At 37.3% G+C, this 17,257-nt stretch overlaps 1 protein-coding gene across 1 annotated transcript in view; it reads right to left on the reverse strand.

Moving 5' to 3' along the window:
• PARG (poly (ADP-ribose) glycohydrolase) overlaps positions 1–14,903 on the reverse strand; it is a 59,829-nt gene extending 44,926 nt beyond the window's left edge. The window contains exons 1-6 of the mRNA XM_009871764.1: positions 14,845–14,903; positions 11,664–12,650; positions 9,074–9,257; positions 8,009–8,131; positions 6,881–6,964; positions 5,756–5,830 (exon numbers count right to left, since the gene is read on the reverse strand). Coding sequence (XP_009870066.1) covers positions 5,756–5,830; positions 6,881–6,964; positions 8,009–8,131; positions 9,074–9,257; positions 11,664–12,634 — 1,437 coding nt within the window. The 5' untranslated portion in view covers positions 12,635–12,650; positions 14,845–14,903. The remainder of the gene's footprint in view (positions 1–5,755; positions 5,831–6,880; positions 6,965–8,008; positions 8,132–9,073; positions 9,258–11,663; positions 12,651–14,844) is intronic.
• Between the last annotated feature and the right edge of the window lie 2,354 nt (positions 14,904–17,257).

Genomic DNA, 17,257 nt, shown 5'->3' on the forward strand with positions numbered 1-17,257 from the left:
GTCTTCTCTGCAATTAATACAGCCAGGAGCAGAGACCGGTCTTTTTAAAGAGCATTACCATGTTTCTTTCAACCTCACAGAAGAATGCAAATGTAAAAGTTATACAGCTTCTTTCATAATAGAAGAGGATTTCCTGAATGCTGAATCTATATGGGAATCAACAGCAAATATGCAGATTCTGGTCATTAAATAGACTGATTGGCTTCTAGCAGCTTTCTAAAAAGACAAAAAGACCACAAGACATCCATAAACAGAAGCTGTAAACACACATACATGCTTTTCCTACACTAAAAGCCAAACCTAATAGGTGGAAACTGAGTATTACAGTGTGGAGCATGAGAGCGTGACTTTGTAAAGATACTGATAGGAAGACTTAAAGGGGAGATGCTACTTGCATCAAGTAGGCACCAAGGGTTTAAAGTTCCCCAGACAGCCTGGAAAAATAAATTTTAAAAGGCTTAAGTGCCTTCAAGTGAGGTTCATCTAAAATATCATTATTTTATCCTCCTAGACAAGGCTAGTACGTAGATCCTCATGCCTTTGTCAATGTTTCATACTGGTGCTATGCCACAACAGGGCCCATGTGACCAGGCCACTTCTGTCTCTTGACTTCAATCCAGCAAAGTCACAGGAATGTAAAAATGAACCAAAGTTCATGAAAACCCATCAACAAAAGATGCCTAGGAAAGTCTAACAGCACAAAAAGCAAGTAATGAGCAGCACTTCCTCACAACGCTCTTTACTTGCAGTAATCAGTTTCAGAAATTCCCAGCCCATCACAGTGTCTGCGTCAATGTGATCTTTCTACCAGCAATTTCTCCAAATCCTTCAAAATCTGATGTAAAGCCACAGTATTACCTACATCTCTGACAAGGAGTTCCACAGTGTTTTATTCAGTAGCTAAATAAGTAATTACTTCTGTTTGGTTTTGAAACCCTTACCTACTAGGAATTTTCATTTGGTGTCCCTTAACCATTGTAATAGAAGAATGCACAGTTGTTTCTTCTTCATCCTCTCTTACATTCGTTCTTGCCACCACTGATAGACCCATTCCTCACTTTTCTTAACTAAGACGAAAAGATGAAACTGTCCTAGTTTTTTAAGATGTTCCTCATATGGAAACTATTAGCTACATTTACACCATCCCTGACTCCTCTCATTGTATCTTCTTCATTTCACAGAGACAAACTTTCCACCAAGGTGGTAAAGCTCAAACAAAAATATTTACGGATAAGATGTGCAAGATGTATTGTGATCCATTTTTCAGAGGATGCACAGAAGCCCAGAGAAAAATCACTGTCTACGCCACACAAATTTATCTAAATTCCAACCTTCAGTCTATGCTTCTTAAGAGATCTGCCCAGTTTATGTCTAAACTATTTGCAGTTTCCCATGAGTAATCACCAGAAATTACAGTTTGTCTTTTGATGATACGCCTAAGTGTTGAACTTAATCCTTATCAGCAGTGAATAGGATACAGACATTATTTCACAAAGTAACTTTTTAAACATAAATATTTGGGGAATCCTAAATGCTAACAGTCCTGCATACATGAGTCCCTCTCCTTCTGCTTTGCATATTGAAAAAGGCGCAAGAGTAGCTAAAAATCAAATTACTAGATCTAATTCTTTCTTTTTACTGAAGCACATCAGGAAAGACTGTATCTCAGATAACTCACAACTGAAAAGCCTATGCGTATTATTCCTGTCTTCTAGTACCGAAATGTTGCACATGCTGTAATTCTCCAGGTTTCAAAGGAGTTCAAGAAGACAACTGAAACTAAACCACATGAGCAATAAAAGCATCCATTGCTGTTTCACTGCCAGCAGGGTTCTTTTTCATCACTTTTAAGAGTCTGTCTTACATATTTTTTTCAGTAGATTTATTAATTATTTCTGCTAAATCTCACAAATTGTAGATGAAACCAAACAATTCAGTTTGACATAGCCCTACCATAAAGGACAAAAAACACGCTGTGAGGCCGCTCACCACCTGGTTCACCTCAAGAGAGCCCAGATTTTAATGATGACAGAGGTTCTGAATCTTCAAGGTTCCTGAAGCTTCATAACATAAATCCCGCTGACTTGAATTCTTGTACAGTATGCAACTAAAACTGAATTTAAAAGAAGGATCACCTCTAAAGAAAGTTATGCACTGCTTCTACCATGTCGTATCACTCTCAGATTTAAACATTCCTGTTCCTGAAAGAGGACAGATGCAAGCAATAAGAGGACAGATGCAAGCAATAAGAGGAAGAGCTCACGAAACAATATTAACAAGAATTACGCTTAAGCTCCAAGAGACTTCAAACAAATACAATAAAAGCAAAGCATGCTCAGACCAAGCAGGCCCAATCTAAAGTAGCAGACTGTGTGATTGTCTTCAATGATAAAGTCCTACTTTTCCCTTTAAATAAAAGTTGTTATTGGAGATTAAGACATAAGCCTTGAATGACCTCACTAGACTTATTTCATGCACTTGGGCAAAATCAGGATAATTTGGTCTTGCTTGGAAGTGCAAGGGCAAATCTACAGAAAAGAAAAGTAAAAAACTAATACAATACGTAGCCCTGTTGATCAAAAGAAAGCCCTAAATTCCCAATCTACCACCCTTCATGTAAATAAAGCTGATCTACAACACACTGTGGGTCCTGAGAGAGGTCCATCCACAGCTGCTTCCTCATGTTTCTTTTTCTGCTTGGTTACTCTTTCCTGTTTGGCTTCTAGGTAACTTCTGGGGAAATAGATGCAAGGATGGCTTCCAAGTGGTAAGAACTTTGCAAGTAAAAAGAAAAATGTTATTAACACTAACAACTTTCCTGCATTAAGCAATAACTTGAATAAATCTTAAGCCTGTTTGCCAATATTAAGAGATGGCAAAACAAATCAATACAACAGCATGGAAATTCCATAGAGGACAACAAAGCTGTCAGATATCTGAAGCAAATAAGCTACCGAGAGCTTTACGTTCATTACTGATGGGTGCTGTGAACTTTTTAAAGAAACAGAAAAACTCCACCAATAAACCAACAAAACCAAAAAACACCACAGCTCTCAAATTTACATCACTGTACAAATACAAATTTTACTTCTATTTTACTAAACAGTATGCAAAGGAATCTTTTGAAAATAGTCTGAAGGCTCCCTCTTCTGACAACACATTGGACAAACTGTAAAATTGGTCAGGCTGTACATGTCAGAGTATGTTGTTTTGGAAAGAAATCTGGGCTCACATACACGATATTTATTATCCATTAGTTAAGAAAGCTGAAAGTGTTTTAATCTTCACAGAAAATAAACTTCAGTCCAAGAAACTGGCAGTTGTTATTACAACAAAATTGATTTGAATCTTACAAGTAGGATTTAAAAATACTGCATATTTTGACTGTGTAACTTCGAAAGAAACTATATGAAACACAATGACTGATATGAAAACTAACAGATTAATAAGTAATGTGAACTGTGTCCAGAATCAGAAGATTAAATAACAAATGATACTTCATTATTTACCAGGCAGAGACCTATTGGAGTAATATCTGACACAGTGGTCTTGAATGAATCACTAAAGCAGACACCACTAGATTCGTGGACCCAACTCCCTTCTAAGTCAGACCACAGAACTCTTGGTTAAGAATGTACTGGGAGTCAGTAGTGCCCAAGAATATAAACAGATACTTGTGGATCCTAGACTCAGTTTTAATCTGTCTTTTAATACATATTTGTGACTATTTCTCCCTCTGTTCAGTTGCTGCCCCTCCCTTTGGGCTGATTACTTCAGCCAGCTTTCCTTTCAACCAACCCTCTTAAATTCTGAGAAAATATCACCTGAAACAGCTCCCCATTCCCTCAAAACCATAAGATAAACAAGAAAAGACACAAGCCAAGAGCAAGCCCTTAAGCATTAACTCCTAAATAGAGTAACTTCAAAAGCTACACTACAGCTATTATATTTAGGTCATTTCCACAGAGGATCTAAATTCTTCACTTAGTATCTGAACACATAAGCAGACTGCACACAGTCTTTGAAAGTAGATGTCTTGCTAATTTAGAGAACTTGGAGAGTTCACACATCCCTTAATAACAGAAAAGCTTTAAACACCTCTCTGCAAGACGCATCCTCTCCACATGTTCTGTTCACTAAATTCAATATATTCAAAAAACAAAGCCAGAATAAGAATTTGCTCCTGCAGTCTACAAGGAGCCACTGTCTTACAGTGCTTCACTGCTCCTTATTTAATATACAGCTTCATGTTCTTCACCACAGTCTAAACCCCACATTTTGAAACAGCTCTCTCCTCTTCATCTGAGAACCTCACAAATAAATCATCATTCCCAGGTGACAGAAATTGCCTTTTCACCCTCAGTGAGAGATTGATGCCTGATGCACAGCTTATTTCCCTGTTGTTCCTCTCCTCTCTGGAGACAGCTGATATTACTTACCCTCCCTGCCTGATGATCTCTGAATTTAATCATCCACAGTTTCCCAACTCCCAGATGCAAAATATGAATGCACCAGGACAAGCTCAGTTGCATTTGTAGCAATTTGATGAAGATCTGACACACTCCTCAGTCAGATTTTTAAATAGTTTGCTTGTACTTTAAAACATTCTAATAATTTCAATAGGTATTCTTTAGTAACACGATTGAACAGTTGCACAGGCCAAGTTAATTTTGGTTATACATGAGTTAAGAGAAGCAAAGAGACCAAAAGTCTGCAGCCTGAAAAACAAAGAGACCAGAGAGACTCTGCAGATGAGAAGGGGGAGCTCTAGATTGTCAAGATGGGTGAACACAGCAGCCCTCCTGGCCAGCAAATACGATACCACTGGTATTTTATAGGTACCTTCCATCTGTAATAAAGACACTGTGTTGCATGCGAAACAAAACTAATTCTGTAAAACAGTAGTCCTCATACGCAATGGAAAGAGGCCATAGAAAGAACAGTCCTTCTGAGCACAGGAATTAAGCAGACATCTATTTTAAACATACGTAACTAACCAAATTAGCTTCAAATCAAGTTTAGTTTCCATTGAACCTTAATACAGCTTAGCAAGCTCCTCCGAAGAAAACAAGCACATGTGTTTTAAAAGCACTTCCGAATTAGTGGAGGAAAAATACAATTTTTATTGCATCTTATTTAATCTCCCACCCTGCTTCAATTAGCAGTTTCTGAACATCACCCAGGATGTCCATCAATAATAGTCCAACTTGCATTTGCCACTTACTATTCATTTTTCTTTCCATCCTCTTCCAAGAAGGTAACGTGAAGTCATAAAAACCACCTCAATCTTTCAAAGGCTCTACAGTTTAAATTCATCATATCAGCATACAGCAAAGCTTTACTGCTACACCAGCAAAGCACAGCGTATATAAACATCAATATAATATTAAAGTTGTTTAAACAAGAATAAAGAAGTAGCAATACTTTTTAAAGCAAGAAGCCACTATACAGGAAATATTAATACAATTTTTATTAATAATTCAGTTTATCATAAAACAGAAAAGGCATTTCTCACTCTACCTTCAGCAACCTTAGTGGTTACTGAAGTACCTAAATCATCTGCTTAAGATTTAAAATTCAGTTTATCAAGTATAGTTTTCATTTTCATCTTTAGTTACCAGTCAAATAACTAGTCACATAGATGTCGACTGTGAAACCTTTCCTCTTGAAAAGGTAAATAAAGCCAAAAACCATCAAGATATATAGACAAAGTAGTCACTTATACTTTGTTTTATTTTCAATTAACTTGGTTTACCTTCTCACAGAAGTCGGTAAGAGCAGTGAAGTCCCATTTCTTGGAATAAGCAACGTTGTATCTTAGTATAGCCTCCTAGGGAAAGACCACAACAAAAGAAAGCCTAGAGATACTTATTAACAGAAGAAAAACCAGTGTATGAAAGTTCCTTTTTGAAGCGATAGTACCATCTAGTGGCGAAAACCTGGCACAGAACCTACCAAAATCCATACATCTGTCTTAACTATGCACATAACTCCACAATACTGAATCCCGGTTTTTAGGTTTAGCATTGAAGAAGCTTTAGCCTACAAATTTTTCCTCCCAGCACAAAACAAGATAAGGAATGCTTGGATTTGCCTATGACACACACCACAAACACCCCCCATCCCACACATGATCTCTTCAAAAAATACCAAAAGTGTCCCTCAGCAACAGAACACAAGTTTTACTGGTTTATGAATCAGAACAAAACTAAGTAGGCCCTTTAAAACAACCACCACCTTCTAAGCACTCTCAAGTAAAAACTACCAAATATTATCAAGGGAAGTTATTAGTTGCTGGGGGAGCACTATTTATTCATTTAAAGTTTATCTGTTGCTTTTGCATCGTCCCCCTCCTCTGCTTTTCAAGTATAATCTAAATTACATTATTCTTCAGAAAAAAAAAGGCAATTATAAGCTTCTCCAAATCACGACTCATTAAAAGCCAGTGAGAACTGTAAGAGTTATCAATGGAGCATAAGTCTCCAAAATTTACCAATTTTTGTCAGCAGCTTGAATTGTTGCGATTTTACTGGTGTATACTGGTGTGAACAGTTCCATACATCACCCTACCATCTGATTTAGAAAAAGTCTATGTGCTACATCTACAAAAACTAGTAGATACTGCTGGACAAACACAGTTTTGTCTAGACTTATCAAAGATAATTAATTTTAGTAGCACCTAATAAATTCGGTGGTAATACTTAAACCTCATTAAGACCCTTAATGCATTAGGGAATCCCTTGAACAGCACAGATTTTTTTTTAAAAATTATTCTTTTAAGTGATTAGGGCAAGTGAGAGTGAGCCAGACTCACTAACTGCATGTGGGGAGCCTAAATGTACTTATGGGTATAGACTTGATTTCAAACTGACAATCTTACCTTCAAGTCAAGAGAGCAAGTAAATTTGTTAAGTAAGGCAGTTTGGATTAGTTCCCATCGACTTCCAGCTGTTCTGTCTCCATTCTTTAAAACAGAAGCCCAAAACAAAACCAGATTAAGTAACTCAAAACAAAAAGACGTTATTTGCTGATAACTGCTTTCCTTGCACATCTTAATTTTAAAATTGTTTGCTTAAAAAACGAACCATGTATTTTGAATGACTGTAAAGTACTTCTGCAACTTCTAGTCCACTGCATTTTACTTCCTTATGAGCTCCTTTTTAGTTGAAGCATTCCCAAAATTCATAAAGAGCTCTTTCTCACATATGCAGCACTCTTCCCATCTCAAGAAGGACAAATAACATTCAGTACATTTGTTGTGTAGAAAGTTGGTTTTGCAGCTAAAACATGACCATGATTTATAAAATTCACAACTCAAAAATATAAACTGAACCAACTTTATAAAAACACATTATTAAGAACAATAAGAACACAGATTATAAAAGCACATTGCTGTGGATGACTTGCACCAATGCAAGTTTCAGAGATTTTGTGAAATATTTCCTCAAAGTCTTATTGTCTGTCGCAAGCAATAATGATATTTCTTATGAGACTACCACAAGGGTAAAGACAACTGACCTCGCTCAACAGACAAAGATCATATCGACACTTTAGCTCTAAAACATCAATTAAATTAATTTTATACTGTATCAGTAAAACTGATTAATTAAAAGAGAGATTACTTCCTAGAGGCTATAAAAACTCTTTGTTCCAGATTCCCATAATCACTATTAAATCTTCACTACATTTTCATCACTTGCTCATTTTTTTCATCATAGTCTGGAGCATCTCAAAATGCTTCACAGAAAGGAAAAAATATATAAATATTTAACAAGTACAGAAGTATATATACCGTCAAATCAATGGCTACGTGAAATAACTACTAGGAAAAAAAAAATCTTCTAAAGAAAAACTTTGCCTGAAGCATCATCATGACCCAGAATCCAGCTTTTGAGACCAGATATGCTCATCAATTTTGTTTTCTAATTCCATACACACAGTTTGCTAACTGAGCAAACGCAGTAAAGTGAAAACTCATCTATATGTAAACAAACTGTAAATATCTTACCTCATCCTCTACAGGGTATAAGTTTTGTTCTGAGCAGGGCATTTTGACATGTTTGTTGTCCCATAAATCTTTGTAGTGAGTTGGAAAAGGTTTAGGCACCTCTCCTTCCCTCAGAAGATCTACCTGCAACACAGGAGGCGAAGGTAAAAGCTCAGACTCTACTTTCAAGTTCTTAAGTGGAAGAAATAAAAAGTAAGCAAAAATACAGTTTTAAAAAAAATCTCTCATACTATACTTAGTGAAAAGACCACCTCTTCATCTGACCTCTTGAAATAGACTGAAATAAAGGGAACACATGCAATTATTTTATGTCTTATTATCAGCTAAATGCTTTTTCATTTATGAATTTAAGCACCTACAGAGTTTCATCCAAGTATTTTCAAAATGTAGCTTTAAATCTAACTACAGTCACGCACAGAAATAACAATTTTTAACCTAACACTGAAAAGAAAGAGAAACTGACGTAGACTTGCACCTAACTTAATGTGCTTTTCTACTGTTTGTGATTTACCCATGACCCTACATGTTTCTGGTCACGTTTTATTTCAATAATAATTTGACTGTATGCTACTCCAAAAGATTAAAGGTAAATGTATAAGGTTTGATCTCAAATGCAGTGGTAAAGTTGCTAGAAACTCCTCTGCATTCTTTTGTCTTTTTCATATCTTGAATATTTTGAGGCTTTTGTTTATCTTGAACCCAGCATTATACCAAAACGAAAAGAAAACATGAAAATGTTGAAGTATAAAATTTTACTTGCAGACATATTTAAATTTCCCCAGCTTACAATTCAGACAAGAAAGCATACACACTCACCTATGCAAAAGAAAAATACTTGTCCCTACCAAGACAGAGGCAATAAAGCCATGACTACATCTCTTCTGTATCTTAATATCCCTAATTCCATGCACCAGAAAAGTCTGTTTTCAGGAAAATCTGCTGCCCCAGTCTGCTTGCAAGGAACGGCAAAGAAACATTTCTACAACCTGCTAATACTCTAAGTTAAGACAAACGTTTGACATCTTCTATTTTTGAACAATTCTAAAAGAACAATGATTATCGTACTCTGACGGTTACTGTGTGATTGGCTGAGGGTCGCAGGTGAGGAAGACGGGCCCCACACGTGGGCATTCTTCTCATCTCTTCAATCGGTGTCCCAAACCACTTCCTATTAGTTGGAAGAGGAGGTGGTATATATTTAGGAATCTTCCTTCCTGGCCTCTGGGGTTTGAGTTCATACTTTTCTTTTCTGCTGTTAAAATAAAATATGTTGAAACATTTAATTTCCACTGAAAAACCTAGTGGGCCAATACACAAACTTTCTCTCCAGGTTTTCATCTATAATTGAGTTTATTTGCCAGCCTTTGCTTTGGCCGGCGGCCAAAGCTCTACTTAGGGAAAGCCCCCATCACCACCACCCTCCTCCTCCCCAACATACACAAGTACGACGCCTACCAAAATGCTCGTCTCTACAGGCTTACCAATACCTTCACAGAACTGCAATATGTTAGCAAGGCAGGGTTCTCCTCCGCAGAGTCATGCCCTTTCCCAGGACTCATTTATCCAGGGACAGGAGACAGACTCACTGGTCTGCATTTATCAGGACACACTCTACAGTCCCTTCTCAGCTGTTAGAGAACAAACAGGTTTGCATGCATAGATGCACATGTTCCTTCTTCAAACTGTAAAAAAATTAATGAACTAACTTCTTAATCATCCCTTCTCACTAGGGTTGTATTTCTCATGTCAGGCCTACAATACTTGCAATGCAAGCAGAAATTTAAAAGCAATCTAGAAAATATTTTCAAAATTCAAAAATATGCAAGAGCAGATGAACTAATCCTCTTGAATGATCACAGGTATTTGAATGGATCCGAGATAGTTTAGGGAAGAAAAACCTGAACCTGCTGTACATACAACGTAACATACCAGATGTTTCTCATGCAAAAGAGTTCTCAGAGTAAAATGCAAAACAAGTTAAAAGCCTACTCTTCAAGGTCCTGTTAGACCTCTAAACACCCCTCACTGAACTTACTCCACCCTTGGATAAAGATGTTGTCCAAGCTGTTCGCTGTGTCTATGCACGTGCCCATATCTTCAGGTGCAGACGATGCCTCTGACCTGGCCTGTCACACACAAACGGAGCAGCTGCATCGGCAAGGCACCAGGCACAGGCTCACTGTGCTCACCAGCGGGCCAAAGGATGATTCTGGCTGAGTGTTACAGGTGGCTGAAACTTGTCTGACACACTACTGATTCTTTCCCTGCACAACAAGGACTGAGACACTCCATTATCTGCTGTAGATCTGGTCTAACAGAAACCAGGAGGAAAGCTTGAAGGTTTTCCAATTGCCTCCTTAGGCAATATCCCTATTTTGTCTTGCACTAAGGTTTACAACCTTCACATCATCTTGTCTAGCTCCCAAAAAAAAGAAAAAAAAGAAAAATCTCTCTACAGCCTCATATTCTACCTCATATTCTATAAAGCACTGCTAGGATTCCTGTCTATCCACACAAAAAACACTTCTGCATGAGTTCTCCTCATGGTCAAACACAGGTTTATGGTAACACACAGTGCTCTAGCATTGACAAATGTAAGCCTCAACCTCTGCTGTTTTGCTGCAATTATTCATTTAAATTAGTGAAAAGAGTACTCCCTAAACCCATCGCTTCAATCTCTTGACCTCCGTTCCCAAACTTTTTTTAGCAAATCATTCATCCATCCATTTTACCTAAGAACTATGATTTCTGTTTCCCAAATCCATGCTCATCCTACTAATCTCTTAAGACTTTTCAAATGCAAGCTCCTGCTGCTCCTCAGCCACCCTCTCTCACCTTCTTCATCTCCTTGAAAAATGCAGTTTGTGCTGCTCCTATGAAGAAAGCACCTCCCAAGTAAAGACATGCAAAACTACTTTCTTGCCCTACCTTTAGGGCTACAGTCTACAGAGATGAATGCTTATCACACCAACACACATAGTTCTCTTGTTTCTCCTTATTCTTTTCCTGTTTATTCACTTTCTCAGCTCCCACTGAAATCTAAACTCTTCAGAGCAGAGATCATCCTTTTGTGCTTACAAACATCTTGCAGGCTGAGTCCTGGCTCATGCCTAGGGCTTCTATTTCAATTGCTGTACTGTGTAACCACCAGTCCTTCTCTCCCAAATTATGAATAAAGACAGAAGAAAGAAACAAACCAACCCAAACAACACTTATATGCATCTCTACACTTTCAAAAGTGAAATTTTTCATGTCTGTTTCAGATTCCGTACTTTTGATACATGAAACTAAAAAACCCAAGAAAACAGCAGTTTCTTCAAATATTTTGGAGGCTAGAACTACACTCCATAAAACAGTCCTGTACCACTATTCGTTTTCAAGCATTAAAAATCCCATGGTCTTAAATCACTTTGATAAATAACTTCTATGGTTTTCTTTAATTCCCAGTTTTAACAAATGTACAATTATTTTAGAAAAATTGCATTGGAGAAACATATCCTGAAAAAAAAAAAATTCATGCTTACATCAAAGTTTTCTTTGTGTCTTAACCTAAACTTTGCAAAACTCTTCATACAATCCAGCCTCCAAAGTGCTATCACCAAAGAGGAAATTTTTGAGTGCGAAAAAGCAGATGAAGAGGGAGACAGAACGCTACCTTTTCTCCTCAACTTTAGGTATCCTCATGAAGTGAGAGGTGATTTTAGAGTCTCTCTTCACACCCTGTTTTGCAGCTTTGCATTCTGATGATGGTGCAGGAGAAATCCCAGGTGACTTTTTATGCAGACCATCCCCTTTAACAGAATTATCTATTTCCTCAAAGCTTTCACAGCCCGTGGCAGAAAAACACGACTTTCTCGACTCCAGTTCAGCATCCCCATACTGAAGTCTAAAAGATTTGTTTACGGATTTTGACATATTAATCTCCTCTCGCTCATCAAGAAATGGGCTCATTTCTTCATCAGCCTCTGACCCATGACAGCTATTTTTAGAATTATCTACATCCATCGGTGACTCTGGTTCACTTTCTTTCTCAAAAGCAGGTGAATCCCCTGAGCTGCTCCAGCATTTGCTCAGTTTCCCAGGACCTCCAAGGTCAGATACACAAGCTTCGCAACCAACATCTGAAAGCGGACTTTCTGGAACTACATCCCCTTCCTCTTGTTCACCCATTATACAGACAGAATTGCAACTCTTCAGCTTCTGTGAATTGCATGAAGCCACTTGTCCATCTGTCTCGGTGTCTTTTGACGAAACATTTGTATTTCCCACTTTCAAAGAGTGGCCTGGTGACAATTTCCTCTGAGTCCAACTGTTGTCACTGCTTTCGTCACAGCCTCTCTGCGCCTGCTTGCCAGTTTTGTGCATCTGATCGATGTTGGCGTTTTTGAAGAGGTCTCCAGACTGCGTCCCCTTCACCGGCTCCGTGTCCGAGACCGGGTCTTTGTCCTCAGCCTCCCAGTTATACATGCTGCCTGTCTGAGGCACATTTGCATGCTTTGCACTAACTTCCACAGATATTTTTGAATAATTCTGCTGACAAATATTCTCCAGCTTCTTCACATCATGCTCGCAAAAGTTCTCTTTTTTAATGGAAGTCATCTTGGGATTTGCTTCAGTATTGTTCATAATTTTGCTGTGTAAGCTGTGGAAGAGAAGCAAGGAAATTGAATGTCTTATCGCCAGATGAAGTTACTGTATATGTATAAATACATATTTTTTATTTTTTTAAAGGAGTTATTATAAACAAACAATAGAAGTTACAGAATTTTACCCGTTACGCTCTTAAGTGAGCACTAACAGGATCAACAAGTTTTTACTGCACTAGAGAATACAGCTCAGTAACAACCTCTCTCCATTTAAAGGCTCCAAAGAATGATGAATCAGTTGCTTACCTTAGGAATCTATTCCAGTTATTCACAATCCTTATATTCAAATCTTAACAATATTAAGCTACTTAGTTATTTTCTCCAGATGAAAAAAGTTAAAAGCCATAACAAAGTCCTCAACTTTCACTGTAATCAGCTAAATACAGTCAGCAAGGAAATCAATGGGTTTGTAGCCATTCCTTCAGAGTTGACAATTAACTTTCAGAAGAGTGGGACACAGTAGTGCATAGTCTGAAAAACATCCTACAACTTTTTTACTTTTATAAGCAGCCCATGAGCCTTAGGAAAAAAAAATACAGAAGTGTAAAAGTAAAATGTATTTAGAACCAACAATAAAAATTAGAAGACACATTAGATCATTTAGTATTTTTAAAGAGAAAAATAACCTAATTTGTCCTGTGCTGCCTTAACACAAAGAAGGGAAAGAAACATGTCCAAACAGTAGTACAAGGAACCAAAGTTTCACCTGTTCATAAAAAGCTCATGAGAAAGTAATTTCACACTTATAGACTAATCTGTGTCAGTGCACTGATATAAAGCAAAAATACTTAAATGCCACATGAATATTAAAAACCCCCTTGACTAGTCTTGGTGAATATACCACTCTGAACAACACATTCTCCTGAATGTATTGTCATAGCAATAGATACAACCAATGCAAACTAAGGACGCTAAACTCTCTATGTCTGGTCATTGCCCAGTTTCCCATCCTCTACACTAAATAGGAAAATACACAATTATCACACAACCCTCAATTCAGCAATTGAATATCTTAGTAGATTTCTGAGGGCATCAATTCTCCCCATTGATACCTGCATCTCTTCAAATTGAGCACTCTAGATAAACAGCATTCACACCTTTACCATCATACAACAAAAAGGGCAGGGGGAAAGGGGCTTTGAGCAACAGATAATAGCTTGGAACTTTGACAATTGGAAGATTCTTTGAAACAAAAGGATTTTAAAGAGGTTTATGTTCTGATAATTTAACTCCCCATCTACGCATTTGTTCCGGCACTGAAAATTTTGAGGAACAAAAATGAACATTATGCTACTGCTGCCATCTCAACAAATGACCATTAAATTGACAAGAGATGTTGTCAAGACCTTTCGGATGAGAAATCAAATCTAACACAAAGGTAGTTTTCAAATTCAAATAAATTTAAACTGTGATATTAACTGCAACAGAAAGGCACATGAACTGTTTACATAACTAACCTGCTGCTTAAAACTGACTAGGTTGTAATCTGCCAGCAAGGCTGGAGGAGGGTGTATAAAAGCAATACTCTAAAGGGAATCTTAAAAAAATAATTCATTCCCACCTTAAGCATCTTCTTAACATCTTTGTTTTACTATAACCTGTGAGCCTGTAATTGAGCCTTATGTACTCTGTATTAACCCTTATTGCAAAAGTCTTTCTAACTATATTAGCACTGCTATGCCTTTCAATTTATATTTATTAACAAATATCAATGAAAAACAAACATGCACATTTACAATTACAGAAAAATAATACCTGATATTCCTCTGAGCCACATGGTTAAACTCCTAGGAGTTTAATTCTAATACTGCCTTGCACACATTGCTCCTGACAGACTGCATTAGCAGAACTTTACATGGTGTCATTCAGCAGCAAAACTTTTAACAAAACACCTTTCACAAAACAACTTGAATGCACATCTGAGCATCTGTAAATTATGGTCGAAACTAAATCAAGTTGCAAGCACTTACGCTACAATCTCAGTCCAATGCGATGAACCCAAACAAGCTTTTGTCTGTAAATTAACAACAAAACTGCGAGGTGAATGCAGGACTATTAGCCAAAATCTGTAACTGTTACAGCCCTACATTAAACAAAAATAAAAGCAGCGCTGTTGACTAAATACATAATTTGGTTTCACAGGCCCGCTCAACGAACATAATTTTTGAATAGGTATGCTGTACATTTTACCTTTTGGATTCAGCTGTCTTGGCTCCTTTATTCTCCAACCAAGTGGTAATTGTCCGTTGTTTGCAAACTGAAAACACACAGTTCACTACATTATTACAGGAAACACGATAAAACTGCAACATGATTGCAAATGAATAAGAAAACTTGTACTGGATGAAGATAAAAACACCTCAAGTCCTCATTAGCATCTCTACTATAGGGAGCATCCAGACACTAAGACTATTAAAATCACATGATGCAATACTTAATTTGCATCAGTCAGACAGCTGTAGCCTCTGCAATAATCTTCATAATGCCAGGCTTACTGTGTGGTGTGGGATTTTTTTATCCAACTTTTTCTTAATATGGCTAAAAAAAAAATCACAGTGAATCTATAGATTTTTTTTTAAAAAAAAAATAAATAAAAGCAACTTGAACTCTCCAGCTCTCATTATCACCTTTAATTACTACCACAGGGAGTCCTGAAAAACTTTTGCTGAATTTTGGTATGAAGAGGCAACATGACATAACTTAAAAACAAACAAACAAACAACTAGAAATCTTAGAAGACATGGCTGAGAACCTCATTTGTACATAGCATACTGTGAAACATGAGGCTTAACATAAAGATTGTACACATTAGGAGTGACGAGTGCTAAGAAAATGACTTTTTTTCTTCTCTCCTCCATCCATAACAACTTGTAAAGCCTATCAGTGTTTATTCCCCTAAATAGCAATCGTATGTGAAGGACATGGGTTTTTTTGGATTTACTGCCAACGACAGGGCTCCAGTGAACGCGATCAGTCTTATCTCTGCAATGTGGCGGTTCAGACAAGCTTTCAATAGAACTGCAGCACATGAACTAATTATGTAGAGACTGAAGGGGGGAAGGGGCGGCAGAAAATAGAGAAAAAAACCTCAAAGCGGTTATTTCACAACTGGAAAGTCATTTTCATTAGTCTAAAAAGGGCTTTTGGGGTTTGCTGGTTTTATTTAAAGGTAATTCTGGAAATTTTGAAACTGGCTTCGGCTCCCTTTCTTTCCATTTGCCAAGAGAAGTTATCTACCTGCCACTGTTGACTGTGCAAGGTATTTACTTGTTGCTTTCAACTGGGTAAGTAAAATCTTTAGTTCCCCTAATGCACCAGTAATTTTGCAGAACTTAAACCCCAGTACACCACCAGATGCGGCTATTCTGATGAACAGTCACTGCTGAAAGACTCAGTATTTTACTGCAACTGGAAGCAGTGTAACTTGTAGCATAGCTACCTCAGGCCACCTGAAACTTAAGAGACATTTTTTCACAAGCACTCTCCCCAGCATTCAAGGCCTTGAACACTTTTCCACAGCTGGTCATCAAATATACCTCATTAAGAGCACAGAATTTCTAGAATGAAAAAAAAAGTAATCTCAGGAAGCATTTAAATTATTTTAAGTTCTTCTCAAACAGCACAAACACCGCAAAACCAGCACCATGTGACCAGGTTGCCAGGGAGCAATGCCAAGCTGTACGTAGCGTAAAGGCACAAGGATAACTGCACCATACTCAGCCACTCAATTCTTCAACAAACCCTCAGTTTCTGCTCACTCAGACAACAACAACCGTTTGATGGTCTTTATGAGCTAGATTTTAATTTCTAAAGATCCACTAAAACAGAAGTATATTAATCATTTTGTCTGCCAAATTTCACCTTATGTTCGAAGCGTTAACTCAAATTGCCTACGGGAAAGGTGAAAGAAGCATCCAGAAGAAAAAAAAAAGTTAAAAAATCAAGAGACTTGTTAAAACATGTGATGAATAAACCTCTTCAAAGGCAGCTGACTACCTCTTGAGGTACAAACTTGCACTGAGGAATACTTGTTCATTAGCACAATAAATAGAAAAGATAGCAGCAGCAGCAGAACAGAATGAAGTGGCTTTAGTCTGAACTTTCACATCTGATTAGACATTTAAGCCCTAAAACCAAAATAACATGCATAGTTTTTCTTTAATATCACCGGCATCTCTTTTTGCTAGAGCTAAGGTTCTAAAAACATCAGAGGCAACAAAAATACAGCATATGCTCACATTAAATGTAAAGAATAAACAGACTGTGGTGCAATTTTTTTTTTAAGTGGTCTCTTAATTTCAATTCAAGATTCCCCAAATCATTCCCATAAACCAAATCAGAATCTACCACTGAGGAAAACAACTGAATTTTTAGAAGATTCTTATTTATCATTCTGCAGGAGTGCACGCATATAACTTGCAACTACCATCTACTCAAAGCTGTCTTTAGTTACTTTTAACTCATCGACCAAAGACCACAGCAAATCTGTTTGTCGTTTGTTTGGGGTTTTTTTGCTTACTTGCATTCCCTCTTATTCCTAAAACGCATATACTAATGCGCATTATTTTATTATTTTTTACAGCATTAGCTCCAGATAAAAATA

The sequence above is a fragment of the Apaloderma vittatum genome, unplaced genomic scaffold, assembly GCF_000703405.1.
Source record: "Apaloderma vittatum isolate BGI_N311 unplaced genomic scaffold, ASM70340v1 scaffold15146, whole genome shotgun sequence".
NCBI lineage: Eukaryota > Metazoa > Chordata > Aves > Trogoniformes > Trogonidae > Apaloderma > Apaloderma vittatum.